Source organism: Aspergillus eucalypticola, assembly GCF_003184535.1.
Source record: "Aspergillus eucalypticola CBS 122712 chromosome Unknown BO83scaffold_2, whole genome shotgun sequence".
NCBI lineage: Eukaryota > Fungi > Ascomycota > Eurotiomycetes > Eurotiales > Aspergillaceae > Aspergillus > Aspergillus eucalypticola.
In genome coordinates, this window is record NW_020290276.1 from 541,510 (window position 1) to 556,097 (window position 14,588).

Consider the following 14,588-nt stretch of genomic DNA (forward strand, 5'->3'; position numbering starts at 1 on the left):
CGAATATTGATGTTGCTTCTGGTTGGTTGATTGTACTGTCTTCATCCAGGAGAGAAGATCGACCTGATGAGGATGCTTGAATTGGAGTGATGCACTGTGAAGAGGCAGTGGAAAGGCCTGTCAATTTATGGCCTCTTAAGACATGCTGGCTGCAAGTAAATGTGGACATCAAGAAGCAGGTAATAGGGTAGTAGTAATAGCGCGCCCGATCGGCACTGGGGCCGACCGAATGCGGGATGAAATGCCGTAAGTTATGCCAACATGTGGAGGTGACAGCACTCGGAGGATATTCGCCCATTCATTTGAAGCTGCATAGTAATTCCTCCGAGATTAATCGGCCCGTAGTGACCGCACGGCATTAGTGATGAACTGGATTAGACCAGAACTCTAGATTTAAATCTGGTGGAGGGAATTGACGGGATCCCACAGAAGAACTTCATGGGGACATGCCAACCCCGCCAACAGGATCAGTAGGAAACTCCCACTGAAGCAACAAGCTTCAGGAACATGGCCAGACCCGACATCTGCCCAAGGGAATTAACTCTGTGCGACCGTCAGCCATGGATGAAGGCATCCCAACACTGCTAATCCAATCAATTGCAGGGCATTTGTGGCGGGCGGTGAGAACCTCTCCGATGGCGGGGCAAAAGAACAGGAAGAAAATTGCAGGCGGAGTCTTTCTTTATCTTTGCCCCGATCCGCCCCGGACGGACTGACTCACTTTCTCTCGCTCGTCTCTCGCGTCTTTTTTTTACCAGTTGTCCAACTGCTGTTTTTTCCCCCCGTCTTGGGGATCTTACTTCTAATTCTCTCTCCTTGAAAATTCCCCTAGAGAGTTCCCTTCCCATCCATCCATCATGGCCACTCCCCTCCTCGTCTCGTACGACCCCGCTTCCCCCTCCTCCGGCCTCTCCCTCAAGCAGATCGCCTACTTCGGTCGCGTCCTCGTCAAGGTTTCCAGCCTCGCTCAAGCTGAGGACTTCCTCAAGCGCAACTTCCGCCTCCTTGATGTCTACGTTGACGCTACTGCCATTACCTCCACTGGCGACCTCGTCGATATCCTCAATGCCGGCGCTGCCAAGATCTTCATCTCCCTCAACCAATTGACGGCTCTGTCTCAAGAACAGTCCGTCCCGTCATCACGTCTCGTCGTCTATGCTGCCGAGAGCCAGGTGGATGCCTTCAAGACCTGGGTGGGCGAGTCCACCGAACACAAGGATGCTGGCTTGTCGACCGACTCGTCTGCCGTCAAGGCCATCGCTGAGAAGCTTGGCATGAACCTGGAAGCCCAGAACTTGTACCGCACGTACACTAGCATTCCCACGGAAGATACGCTCAAGGACACCTTGGCCCAGGGCGGCGTCAGCGTTGTGTCGGCCGATGCATTGACCTTTGAGCACAAGGAACCCAACGGCAAGATCGTCGCCGCCTCTCTCATTGCTGCCCGTGCTGTCGCAGACCAGAGCAACGGTCTGTACGCCACCACCGTGACCGATGAACGTGGAACATGTCTGGGACTGGTGTGGAGCAACGACGAGAGCATTGCCGAGGCCCTCCGCACTGGCACCGGAGTGTACCAGAGCCGGAAGCGTGGTCTTTGGTACAAGGGTCAGTCCAGCGGAGACGTGCAGGAGCTGATCCGCGTCGGCTTTGACTGCGACAGCGATTGCTTGGTCTTTGTTGTTAACCAGATTGGCAGAGGTAAGTCTAGAGTTCCCAGTCCACTTGAAATCTACTAACCATCTTCAAAGGTTTCTGCCACCTTGGAACCGCCAGCTGCTTCGGCCCCTACAACGGTCTCGCCCGTCTTCAGAAGACCCTGCAAGCCCGCAAGGCTGATGCGCCCGCCGGATCCTACACTGCCCGCCTTTTCAACGAGCCCAAGCTCACCCAGGCCAAGATTATGGAGGAGGCTGATGAGCTGTGCCGCGCCAACACCAAGGAAGAGATTGCTTTTGAGGCTGCGGATCTTCTCTACTTCGCTCTGACTCGCTGCGTCGCGGCGGGTGTCAGCCTGGAGGATGTGGAGAGGAACCTGGACCTCAAGAGTCTGAAGGTGAAGAGGAGAAAGGGTGATGCCAAGGGCCCTTGGGCAGAGAAGGCTGGTCTGGCCGAATCGAAGCCCGCTGCTGAGCCCGCTAAGCCTGCTGAGCCCGCTCCCAAGGCCGATGAGCCCATGCAGATGACCCGCGTTGTTACCGCTTCGACCCCCGAGAATGTCGTGCAGGACTACCTCAAGCGTCCTTCTCAGAAGTCCAACGATGCCATCGTCGCTCTCGTTCGCCCCATCATCGACGACGTCCGCAAGAACGGTGACGCCGGTGTGCTCAAGTACACCCACAAGTTCGAAAAGGCCACTTCTTTGACCTCCCCGGTGCTTAGCGCTCCTTTCCCGCCTGAGCTGATGAAGCTGTCCCCCGAGACTCAGGAGGCCATTGATATCAGTATCTCCAACATTGCCAAGTTCCACAGCGCCCAGAAAGACAGCAACGAGGGCTTGAAGGTTGAGACCATGCCGGGCGTGGTCTGCTCTCGTTTCTCTCGTCCCATTGAGCGCGTCGGTCTCTACATCCCCGGTGGTACTGCCGTTCTGCCGTCGACCGCCATGATGCTGGGTGTTCCCGCTATGGTGGCCGGCTGCAAGAAGCTGGTCTTCGCTTCTCCTCCTCGCGCGGATGGCAGCATCTCTCCTGAGATTGTCTACGTTGCGCACAAGGTCGGTGCTGAAAGCATCGTGCTTGCCGGTGGTGCTCAGGCAGTCGCTGCTATGGCATACGGCACGGAGAGTGTCAGCAAGGTGGACAAGATCCTGGGTCCTGGCAACCAGTTCGTCACTGCCGCCAAGATGTTGGTCGCCAACGACACCTCCGCCGGGGTCAGCATTGACATGCCCGCTGGTCCCAGTGAAGTGCTGGTGATTGCGGACAAGGACGCCAACCCTGCTTTCGTCGCTTCTGATTTGCTGAGTCAGGCCGAGCACGGCGTGGACTCGCAGGTCATCCTCATTGCCATTGACTTGAACGAGGAGCAGCTTCAGGCCATCGAGAAGGAGGTTGACGTCCAGGCCAAGGCTCTGCCCCGTGTGGACATTGTCAAGGGCTCTCTGGCGCACTCGGTCACTTTCGTTGTGCGCGACCTCGAGGAAGCCATGGCTCTCAGCAACGACTACGCCCCTGAGCACTTGATCCTGCAGATCCAGAACGCCGAAGCGGCAGTTGAGAAGGTGCAGAACGCCGGTAGTGTGTTCATCGGCCAGTGGACCCCGGAGAGTGTGGGCGATTACTCTGCCGGTGTCAACCACTCTTTGCGTAAGTTTTTCCGATATCTTCAATCTAGTATTTGTGAACCAAGCTAATAGTCACAGCGACCTACGGCTACGCCAAGCAGTACTCCGGTGTGAACCTGGGATCCTTCCTCAAGCACATCACCAGCTCAAACCTGACGGCAGACGGTCTGCTGGGCCTGTCTCGCACGGTGGAGCAGCTGGCAGCAGTGGAGGGACTGGATGCGCACAAGCGGGCCGTGAGCATCCGCGTGGCGCACATGAAGAAGCAGCAGGCATGATTTGTACCAGCGGTTTACGATTGACGCATGTAATATGAGCATAGCAATAAAAGGTCTTGATGATCACTGTACATTAATGGTATCTCGAACGCCTCTAGTAGACACGGAACTTTTCCCACCACCGATGCAACGCAGAATCATAAACTGCCGTAGCAGTATGGACAATAAACAAACCACAAACCAAACGAAAGGAACAATAAATCACTTCTTCCGCTCACGAATCTTCCACTTGACACCATTCTTATTCGTGCCGCCCACCACATTATCCATCCGACCGCGCTGCCAATCCAACTCGCGCTCTGCAGCAGTGATCTCCTTATACTGCTTCTGCAGCGCCTTGAGCTTGTTGACCCGCGCCTCCGCCGCACGCTTCCTCATCTTGCGAGCCCGACGGGCCTCCACAAGCGCCTGCCTCTCCGCCTCCAATTGCTTCCTCGACTTCTTCATCATCTGCTTCCCAAACGAATCATCCTCGTCCTCTTCATCGTCATCCTCATCATTATCTTCCTCCCGTAACTTCTTCTTCTTCAATACTCTCTGCTCCTTCCGATCATCCGCAAACACCAACTTCCTGCTCTTCTTATTCTTCTTCTGATCCACCTCATCATCATCCCCGAAATCAAAATCAAAGTCCATATCATCATCGTCGTCCACCACCTCCACCTTCTTCTTGTCCTCCGCACCCTCACCATCAAGTAGCTCCTTCATCCCATCCTGCAACCGCACCTCCTCCTCCAGCTTCTCCATCTGTCGCCGGATCCGCTCCCCGACTGTCCGCAGGTACCCCGCATCCTGTGTCTTGAGCAACTTGATAGCGTCGTGGCTGAGACCGCGCGCAGCAGCCGAGTCCCGGTTTCCTGCAGCGCCGTGTTTGCCTTGTCGAGCGGACGAACTCGACATCATGCCGAAGGCGAATTCATCGGGGTTGCGGTCGCGGACTTTTTCTTGTAGACGCTTGATCTTTTCTTTCTTCGTGTTGTAATCTTTCGCGCGGAGGGAGTAGTCCTATACAGTCATTGTGTCAGTATCGTAGAAAACCTAAGGATGGTAAGCGTATAAAGATATGTATGTATATGTACCTTGTGCTTTTCAAGAATACCCCATTTCTCACGACCTTCGAGCTGACCACGCTCGCGGTGGTTGCGCCGCTGAACGGCATTGCGCATGGAGGACATGATGAATATACCCTTTTTCTTCTCCCTGCGTGAAGAGACTTGTGAAGGGAGTAAAAGTACGTGGTTGATCGTTGGGTAAGAGGATGGGGATAGATAGATAGATAGATAGAAAGTAATGAAAAGTCGGAGTCGGATGACACTAAACCCAATCGGGTAGTTGCCGACCAACCCGTCCGACTTCTTTCTCCGCTGGATTCTTAACTATTCTAGCTGTGCTAGACAACGCATGATCATTGGTGTTGTTTCCTAGCTTTCTTCTTCTGATGCAATTGGTGGTATATGTCGGTGATGAATTGATACCCTGTGTCGGATTCTCGGATTGATTTACGACAACGGATAATTCCCTCGTGTTCGGACAGTGCGCTATTGCTTCTCGTATACACGACAGATTGACACCACCACCAGCAACACCAACGCCTCTCCTCTACAAAGACCTACATACATACAATACATACATAACCTCAACCACCTCACCAATCCAAAATGTCCTCCACAACCCCCCAACCCGACTCAACAACAACCAAACCAAAATACAACCTCCGCAACCCCCTCCCCCTCTCCGCCGCCCAAGAAGCAGAAGTGAAGCAACTCTACTACAAGCGCGTGCGATCCCTCTGTGCGCCTGAAATCAAGGGTGAGTCTTCCCCCAACCCCCAATCCCAATGCTCTTTCTCGAAACAGAAGGGAAAGTGTTCGCAACGCATACTAATCACTGGGGCCATTGGTATAGCATTCGCCGAATGCGCCGTCAACCGCACAATAACAGCAACATGGGTATGTCGGGACCAACGACTAGCGATGAACTCGTGCATGGTAGCGCATGCGAAGCCGGAGGTAGAAGACCGGGCGAGGGAGGAGTGGTTTGCGACGCATGAGGAGCGGAGGAAGGCGAAGGAGGAGGAGCTTGCGAAGGTGGAGAAACGGAGGGAGGAAGTCATTCGCATGATGAGGGAGGATCAGGAGAGGCAGGCTGCTGCGAAAGCTGCTGCTAAGAAGTAGAGGGGAAATGGGTGGGTGGGTGTGTATGTGTATGATGTGATGGGGTGGGGATGGGGATGGGGTTGTGTGTGCTGTGTGTGGGTTGGCGTATATAGGGTTATCCTCCTCTTGCTTTGTTTTTGTATTGATACTGCTGGTTTTGGCGTTTTGTTTGGCATTTACAGACTTAGTGTGTGTGTGTTCTTTGGGACTTGTATAGTAAGTAGTTGTTGTTGGTGGTGGTGATGTGATGGATGGAGCGACGATAGATGATGGGTGCATGATGTTGAAAGGAAAGGTAAAGGATAGTAAAAGAAAGAATAGATGAATTGAATCTCCCGTCCTCCTGTCCAAGTACTAAGTAGGTAGTTATAGTAGTAACTAGTTATCCTGCGCCCTAACGCCTCTATGCAGATACACACTCTCCACTGATCTAAACATCCGTCATATCCTTATCCCCATCCCCATCCCCTCCATCACCATCACCCTCTCCCATCGCCGTATCCTCCCCGAAAACATCCTCCATCTTCCCATCCTCCTCCTCATCCACACCCTCCTCACCCTCCTCCACCTTCGTCCCACCCCCAGCACCACCACCACCACCACCACCCATTCCATTCTCCCTCCCAGCATCCGCAGAATCATCCACCTCCTCTTCGCCCTCACTCTCCCACTCCTCCCTCATATTCCACCCCGTACCCGTCAAACAGAACCTCTCCGGCGGCAACCTCATCCCACCCATAACGACACTCTGATTCGCCGCCGCCGCCTTCGCCATTCCCTGACTATCAAACCCACGACTCGCACCGGGCAAAGCCACGCGATTCCTCTCCGCCGCCACATCCATCAGAAATTCCTTCGGCAATCCCGCCTGGAACTGATAATGCAGTCGGGACGCAATAGCCAGCCGCAGCGCCGGTAGCGACACAGTATTGATTTCGGACGCGCCGGCGCGGGAGCTTCCACCACCACCAGCAGCCTCGGGACCACCGGCGTAGCCTTCTGTCGCGAGATGCACGGCATCTTGCAGCACCGAGGACGTGTAGCGGTAGGCGAAATCGAGGAGTTGCAGTGGAACGCGCTCTTGGTATGCTGTTACTCCCAGCGAGGAGAGAAGCATGTGGATGAGTCGGACATCGCGCGGACGTCGTGATTTGCCGCTGTCTTTGAGGGAGGTGGAGGGGATCTGGGTCGGTTGGGCGCTGGGGTTGGTGTTCGCGGCGGGTGCGGTGCTGGGATTGTTGGTTGCGGTTGTTGTTGTTGTTGGTGGTGCGGCGGGGGCGGTAGTGGTGGTGGTGGTGTTTTGGGATGCGGTAGGTTGAGTGCTTGACGGTTCGGCCGGAGGTGTGATGGGTTGAGTGGTGGGAGGTTGCGCGTGGTTTGGTGAGGCCATTTTGAATGATATTGAGGGTGGTGATGGGTGAGGTGGTAGTCGTTGACGGGATAGTAGGTGTAGCGACGCGCTTCGGAGGCTGGTCAATTAGTGGGTGCTGGCATCGCCTGCTGTTCGGAATGGGATTCGCAGTGTCCGATACAGGTGTAGATGAGTGTATGCGCGAGGGTAGATGGTTGCTGGGGTTGATGAAGCTGGAGATGAAAGCTGCCGATGGAGGCAAAGCGAGAGTCGGTCGGCCAGGCAAGTCCGCGCTAGACCGCCTTCGGCAGGTGATCGATTCCCAGCACTTGGGACCGTCGATGTACGTGATGTTGCAGAAGGAGCAGAAAGTAGATTAATTAAGAGAAAAGAATTTGATGATGCAACAATTCTATACTGTGCAACTTAGTGTCTCGACTATCATACATTATGTGCCGCCCAACAAAAGTAATAATATGGCTATGCGACCGTGCAAACGCCCATCATGCAATTCTATAACACAAACACCTCATCCATGCGATAAATGTCAAGTCCCTGGCCTATGAATTCGCCATCATAATGCAGTTGATGCATCTTGCTGCCCTCAGCGTTTGGGAGAGCCAGGGTTGGATTGGCTTGGACGAGGAGGGTCCAACTCCTCTTCCGAGGCGATCTCATCTTCGTCCTCGATGTCTTCTTCATCGGCAGCATGGAGATTGAGACTGTCCACCAGTTCAGATCCATCGACCGAGTCCTGCGAGATATAGCTTGCCCCCAGCTCTTCTCCGGCCTCATCCTCGTCGACATCACTGGCTTCCTCGTCGCTCAGCTCCCCGTCGTATTCCTCCTCGTCCTCTTCCTCGTCTTCTTCCTCCTCTTGGTCTCCTTCCTCCGCTTCGCTGTCTGTGCAGGAAAAGTCCTCTAAGTCCGGCGGAGGCTCTCTCCAATAGGTAAAATCGGTATATTCTTCGCCGCCAGCCTGGACCAGCAGACTCACCGGCGGGAAGAAATGGTCCAGCAGCTCCGTCATCGAAACGTAACTGCTCTTGTACTTATTTAGACTAAGAAGGTCCAGGACGACCTCGGCATTCGAATTGATCGTGAAGATCCTGGTGGACGGGATGTTCACCGACCGGTAACTTAGCGCATCAGTAAGACGGTTGCCGAACCCGGCGTAGAAGGGATTCTCTTTCCCATTGAAGAGGTTCAAGATATCCCGCAGGCAGGCCATTTTGAACACCTCGGGCTTCCTCAGGTAGATTTCTCGTCGGAGTGCTGCCATGGTTCGATCAGGACTCATGATGACCGGCCCCTTAGGCAGTCTCCAGCCGTCCTGATTCACGCCATACAAGTAGGCCCGCGTCGTATCCGCCTGGCCAACTGATCGACTTGTAAGGTACATGATGTTGTACCCGTTGTTGACAATGTCAGTATACAACTTGGCCACTCCAGCGTGCGTCCAGTCACGGCCAATCATGTTCAACACATGGCCCAGAGCATCAGACCTACAATCCATTAGCGACTTCCGACATCCCAGATCGTAAACACTTACTTGGTAATGGTTCCGTCAATATCGGAGATTACAATGGGAATATTCCCGTTCCACAGATACATCGTCGCCGTGCACGTAGCCCGGTTGACGCTGAACGACATGCTGTTCGCCCCAGGCTTCAAGTTCAGTGCCTTCAGCTGATTACTCGTGAGACGGAGGGTCTTTGCATAGTTTCGAGTTGGCTCTTGGGCTTCTGTCGTCGGTGACTGCGGCGGGGTTGGGAAGCCGGGTTGGACATCAGACTGGGTGCGATAGTGCCGGCTGGGTAGCGGCTTGTCCTGCAGAGACTTGTCGCTGTCACTGTGATATCCCGGGTCGGAGATGGCATGCTCGCTCATGGCGGAGCCCGGTCGCATCGCATTAAAGGTGGCGCGGCGGTTGGCAGCCTCCTTTGCTTCTTCACTACTGTAGATCCACAAGTTCCCATGTTCGTCGGCCCCAATGAGAGCCCCGATGTCATAGGGGCCCTCCAGCTCCTCTGCGAGGATCTTCCGCGCAAGAACTTCCGCTCGCAGAGCGTCCTCTTCGCTGCTCTTGTACCCAGTCATATCGAGCATGAGGTCTCCTGTTTCGGTAATGTGAGACGGAATATTCGATCCGGAAAGTTTCTTCGATAGCGAGACGGCACGAGACATCGCCTCTTCGGGAGTTATTGGCGGGGGGCTTCGCGAACGACCATCCTGGCCCAGATCATCGCTTGCGGCGCTGGCACCAGAGGACTGCATCCCATATACTTGGTCCGCTACGCTGACACTGTTGGAGCGGCTCTTGGTCAACAGCACTGTATCCGTAGCCGTTCGGTCGATTTTGGTGGGAGTATCGCCGAAAGAGCCATGTCGGGACCTGCCCAGACTGGAGTCATCCGGCGACCGTGAAAGAGGAGTAAGGGTACCTGTCGCAGATGGATGTCAATAACATGATATAACATGATATATGGAAGTCAGCAATAGAACCCACCTAAATCGCTCGATGCCCGCATACTCCTCGACAGCACCGGAAGGGCTGTTGAAGATTTCCCATCTAGATTGCCCGTAGATGATCGATCGAGATCCAAATAATCGGGTTCCTGAAGCGATGGAGGGAGGTTCTCCTCACTGCGCATCTTGGGGCTGCTGCTTGGAGAAACCAGGGGCGAAGTCTGCAGCGAGGCGGGGATCTCGTCTGTTGTCTCAAAGACAAAGAAGGCCTCTCCGCCTTCGCCCAGCTTCATCGCATAATCTTGCTTGACACCATTTACGGAAAATTCCACCTTGAACGTCTTAGTTATATGGGGATTGCTGAGAGGAACGATGCGGGAACGGTACCTTCTTCTCGTACGGGCGGAGCAAAGAGAATTTGCCGAATCGAACATGGAAAGGTGAACAAGCCAAAGTTCCTATACGAGAGATTAGTGTCCGATTGACCAGAGAAAAGAGGCAAACCACGAACCATCCTCTTGTTCAATTACGATCACATCGATTGCCCCGCTCAAGGTGGCTGGATTGATGGAGTTCCACGTCTTGGAGACGGAACCACTGATACTTCGGACGTACTGCATCCTGCGAGAATGACAGGGAAAGTCCCTGGAGAATATTGTAACAATCCCCAAGCGATAAAGGCGAAGCACAAAACAATGAACACAGCAGATAGAGAGGGGGGTTGAAGGTCAGACGGCGGAGGTGCAGGAATTGCCGCCTACATACGGCCCATGTGACAATGCCCGAAAGACATGCGCCGAAGTGGAATCACTAACGAGAGACGGTCACTTGCAAAGCGAATGAGTTGGCATGCAAGCATTTGACCACGATCGAAACCAAGCGAGTGGAACCTGCAGCACCAGCAGGGCGTATAGACAACAAAGGGAGACAGATAGGACAGCGAAATGGGAGAAGGAGTTAGCAAAAGGCGATTCTATGATTGTTGGGACCTGCAAGAAGGCTCAACAGCCCAACCGCTTCGTCTGTCTCTCCCCGGCCGGGCGGTCCGTCATGTGCTCCAGGCTGCTTCTTCCCTGCCTTCCTCGGCTTCAAGCGGGCACTAGGCCCCTTCCGGCTGGCGCAGGCTATTTTTTGAGGAATGTCCCAAAGTAGTTTAGTCTGGAACATCCCATGATCTACACCCAGTTGACTCGGAGCTGAGTCAGCAAGCAAAGTAGTCAGCTATCTCAGTCATGTGACTCTGTCCCACTCCTCTCTCGGCAGCCCTCCGCGGAGCATCGGATTAATTCCTCCTCGACTCTCACGGGATTATCTAGGTGAATCGTCTGCTTGCTGACCCTTCACTGCCCCTCGACGAAGTTGCCAGTCCCCTCTCCCCTTTCTCCCTCTCCATGGGTGTCGGACGCTGGGATGTATGAGCCGTTGTTTCTCTCCTTCGACGCCTACCCCAGCGTAGTTCCCCGAGTGAGGGTGCGAGGCGTCATGGCTCTCTTCCTGGCTGTCACCATTCTCTGGGCTCTGATCTGGTAGGTCGCAAGGTCTCAGTTAGAGTGTAGAGAGCGCACAACTAAATTCAACTTCTCTCAAAGGCTACTGTACCGTGCGTGGCAGGTCTGCCAGACCCCCAACGACGTCCTAGTTGAAAAGCTCGGTCTGGATATTCCTCCGCCACCAGAGGTCACCCTCGAAGAGATTACCGCCCGTGAAATTCGCATCGCCTGGAAACAACCCGAATTTCACAATTCCATCCACAAGCACATCATCCAATTGAACGGCATCAAGGGTACCCTCGGCAATGGCTCCCTCGAATCTCTTTCTGTTGATACTAATGAGTTGTCAGTGGGCGAATCGAAACGAGCGGAAACTGCAGTCGAAATCCTGAACTTGGTTCCCGGAAGTATCTATCATATCTGCGTTCTTTCAGTTAGTGCTGCGAACTTCCAAACCCCAAGTGCAATCATCCATGTGCGCACGAAGTCTTTGCCCTTGTCGCAAACCCAACAGAATGCTACGGTCGGCAATCCTACCATTCGGGCGTCCATCCCCCGGTCTACCGCTGGTCTTGCTGCCCCCTCGGCGCCCGTGATGTCTCGGGAGCACAGCGGAGGACAGCTCCAAGCCAAGCGATCTTCAGCCGGGCGGAAACCGTCTCCTGCAGCGAGCGGGACGGAGGTCTCGCATGGCCATGCGGAGGAGACACAAAAGAGCACCACGAACGACGATCACGACGAGACTCTCGAACAACTCGCCGACCGATTGAAAACCCTGCAGCACGAGAACGAGACCGTCGAGAAGCAAACTACCGATGAAGAAGAGGAGCACATTGCTCTTTTGAAGGAACTTGAGAAACAGCGTGATGAATTGAAAAAGCGGGTCAAGGAAAAGGATGAAGCGAGCGGCGACCTGAAGAAGCACGTTTACAAACTGGAAAGTGTCAATCGTACAGTGCAGAGTGAGAAGGCGAAGCGTGAAAGACTCCTGCAGCAGAAGGAGTCTGAGCGTAAGAAGCGCAAGTCCGATATCGTCCGGTGGCAGGAGCGGGTTGAGAATATGAACCGTGAAGCAGCGGAGTCGAAAGAGGAAAAGGCACGGCTGGAAGAGGAGGGAAAGCAGCGCGGAGATGAGATTCGGAAGAAGATTGCCAAGGAGCAGGCAGAGATGAAGGTCATCGATGACGAAATTCAAGACAAGGGCGGGCGTGTCAAGAAGCTGGAGGAGGAGAGGCAAACCCACCAGGAAGCAGATAGCGAGGATGGAAAGGAGTTGGATCGCATTGACAATGAGCGAGCCCGCCAGTGGGAGATCAAATTGAGCAATCTTCACGCTCGCTATGCTACCCTTGTCAACCTCCATACCCAGGTTAGTATATCTACAATAGCCTGGTTCTCGACATAGTCTCTAACTGGCTCTACAGGCTCAGCAGCAGTACCAAGAAGCGCAGGAGCGCCTGAAGTGGCTAACTACCCAACGTACCGGCAGCACAGGACCCTTTTCTATCCCAGCTCTCGATCTTGATCTCTCCAACACTGCGACTATTCGCCCACGTCGACACCGCAGCTCACTCGCCAGTAATGTCTCATCTCCGATGAATTTCACGGCCATCGAGCCTTCATTCTCAGGTGGCATTAGCTACAACCCTCCTGCCACTGGGTCTCCCACCTTTGGCCCGACTTCTGCCTTCTTCAACATCAACAATGGAATGACCCTCCCGAGCCTTTCGGGCCAGTCGGATAGTACGCGGGGATACTCGGATATGTCGCTTGGAAACCCTCAAATGAGCCCTCGCGCCGACGCACTTCTTCCGTCCGATCTCCTCGGAGACGAGGAGTCGCCCGAACTCCCCCGTCCGGCCATCCGTTCTCGCTTTTCCAACCTCGAACAACCAAGCACTGCGCTAGAGTTTCCTCATGGGCCACCTTCGCCAGACTCTACCGGAAGCAGGCCGGAAAGCCTCTTCGCTAGTCCGGAGGACCAGACCCTGCCCAAAGATGTTGAATCGCAACCGGTGAATTTGGATGTAGGCGAGGCGCCCAAAAGTGCGTCGCGCAGGCTTTCGGGGCTCTTTGGCTTCCACCGTCCTCGCGGCAAGACATTGGCAGACGAGCCACCTCTACTGGGCAGTTTGAAACCAGGACAAAGTCAGTCGTTCCCCCGTAATTTGGAGGAGATGGATCCCATAGGGGCTAGACGTCGTCGGCTGAGCTATACAGGCAACTGGGCGAATCCGATGTCTCTGTTCCCCAGGAGCAACACAGCAGGTGTTACAACAGACAGCTCTTCCGACCATCTTCCCTCGCGACGCGCAGGCATTTCCAGCATCTTCTCACCCAGCCGATTTGGATTCGGCAGTGGACACGGTCTGCTCAAATCCAGTGAAACCTCCGATCATAACACAGGATACAACCAGTTCAGTCCTCGTCATGATCCCATCGATCCTTCCTCCATCTTGGGCACAGTGCGCCGGGAGTCGTTGTCTCCGCGGCCCTCATCGACCTTCTCTTTCGAAAACCAGCTTCCTCATCCCTCCACCGATAATCGTCACTTCGGTTGGCCATCGGCAGAAAAGCAAGGCCATCGAAGTCCTCTGGGGTTTGATTGGACTTCCCCATCGACCTGGTCTCGGGTGCAGTCGCGCCGGCCATCTACACAGTACGGCTCATCGGGTCACCTTCCTTTGGGCCTTACTGGGGAGCCAGACTTTCTCCAAGATTCGTTCGAGAGACAAGGCCGGCCATTGCAGGCGCCGATCGGTACACGGCCATCATCTTCTCATCGGCCAGTCACTCCAAAATTGAATCCTGCTGCACCTTCCTTCAGGACCATCTTTGGGAAGCGGTCGGACAAGAGCAAAGAGAAGGAGGCAGCGAAAGACCGAGAGCTAGATGCTCCGTTTGACTTCCACATGGAAGAAGGCTCTCCGTCTGAATCGCGCACCTCGCGGGATTCTCGTTCTTTCTCTATGTACACAGGCGACTCGTATGAATCCTTGGAACGTATGCCCTCCGCAGGCTCGCTGGATAATGGAAGCTCGAAAGAGTCATTCATTCGTAAGATCACCCGAAAGGGCAGCTCCAGCAAGTTCAGTTCCTGGAAGGACCGGTCAGGGCTTTTCTCCAAGAAGGGTGACCCTTCGCAAGGCGACATTGACGAAGACGCACATAGCGAGGCGATGCTTGCCAAGAGCGTAGACAGCACCGTGTCCAGCGCCCCTTCAGCAGACCGATCTACTCGAAGCAGCCTGGGATTCTTCAGCCGCATGTCCAGGAAGTCCGATAAGGCCGCCAGTGAGACGAGTGAACGCCCCAGTGAGCATGTTAGCGAGGCGGAGGATGAAGAGGCAGCGGAGGAGATCCACGCATGAACATACACCATCCATTCTTTCTATTTCATTTTTGTTAGGTCGCCGTGTGGCGTTAGGCATTCTCTCAATTTCTTAGCTAGTGACGGTAGAAGTCATTTTGTGGCACATAGCATGCCTTTCTTATCCTCTTGAAATGATCCATTTTTCTGTATACCTGCAATTTACTGTAGTAATCAAAGGCGAAAGC

General features: G+C 54.3%; 6 protein-coding genes across 6 annotated transcripts; 3 read left to right on the plus strand and 3 right to left on the minus strand.

Moving 5' to 3' along the window:
• Window positions 1-706: 706 nt before the first annotated feature.
• BO83DRAFT_352355 (histidine biosynthesis protein HIS4) lies at window positions 707-3,657 on the plus strand. Its single transcript, XM_025528988.1, has 3 exons — window positions 707-1,701; window positions 1,752-3,308; window positions 3,365-3,657. Exons 1-3 carry the CDS (start codon window positions 858-860, stop codon window positions 3,562-3,564), a joined length of 2,601 nt encoding a protein of 866 aa, XP_025392661.1. The 5' UTR covers window positions 707-857; the 3' UTR covers window positions 3,565-3,657.
• Window positions 3,650-4,813, minus strand: BO83DRAFT_405019 (rRNA-processing protein UTP11). The gene is made up of 2 exons (XM_025533770.1): window positions 4,644-4,813; window positions 3,650-4,569 (listed from the first exon to the last, which is right to left on the minus strand). Exons 1-2 carry the CDS (start codon window positions 4,737-4,739, stop codon window positions 3,766-3,768), a joined length of 900 nt encoding a protein of 299 aa, XP_025392662.1. The 5' UTR covers window positions 4,740-4,813; the 3' UTR covers window positions 3,650-3,765.
• Window positions 4,814-4,957: 144 nt separating this feature from the next.
• Window positions 4,958-5,740, plus strand: BO83DRAFT_374488 (uncharacterized protein; the record flags this gene model as incomplete). Its single annotated transcript, XM_025530213.1, has 2 exons — window positions 4,958-5,373; window positions 5,470-5,740. Exons 1-2 carry the CDS (start codon window positions 5,223-5,225, stop codon window positions 5,736-5,738), a joined length of 420 nt encoding a protein of 139 aa, XP_025392663.1. The 5' UTR covers window positions 4,958-5,222.
• A 410-nt stretch (window positions 5,741-6,150) lies between these two features.
• Window positions 6,151-7,309, minus strand: BO83DRAFT_352360 (putative transcription initiation factor TFIID, 31kD subunit; the record flags this gene model as incomplete). The annotated part of the gene is made up of 1 exon (XM_025528989.1): window positions 6,151-7,309. The coding sequence occupies exon 1, from the start codon at window positions 7,108-7,110 to the stop codon at window positions 6,151-6,153; it is 960 nt and encodes a 319-aa protein (XP_025392664.1). The 5' UTR covers window positions 7,111-7,309.
• Window positions 7,310-7,465: 156 nt separating this feature from the next.
• Window positions 7,466-10,517, minus strand: BO83DRAFT_374489 (putative lipin Smp2). The gene is made up of 5 exons (XM_025530214.1): window positions 10,052-10,517; window positions 9,928-9,998; window positions 9,581-9,872; window positions 8,624-9,515; window positions 7,466-8,576 (listed from the first exon to the last, which is right to left on the minus strand). The coding sequence occupies exons 1-5, from the start codon at window positions 10,158-10,160 to the stop codon at window positions 7,676-7,678; spliced, it is 2,265 nt and encodes a 754-aa protein (XP_025392665.1). The 5' UTR covers window positions 10,161-10,517; the 3' UTR covers window positions 7,466-7,675.
• A 338-nt stretch (window positions 10,518-10,855) lies between these two features.
• On the plus strand, window positions 10,856-14,514 carry BO83DRAFT_374490 (Fibronectin type III domain protein). Its single transcript, XM_025530215.1, has 4 exons — window positions 10,856-11,066; window positions 11,130-11,323; window positions 11,381-12,399; window positions 12,455-14,514. Exons 1-4 carry the CDS (start codon window positions 11,023-11,025, stop codon window positions 14,399-14,401), a joined length of 3,204 nt encoding a protein of 1,067 aa, XP_025392666.1. The 5' UTR covers window positions 10,856-11,022; the 3' UTR covers window positions 14,402-14,514.
• Window positions 14,515-14,588: the final 74 nt, after the last annotated feature.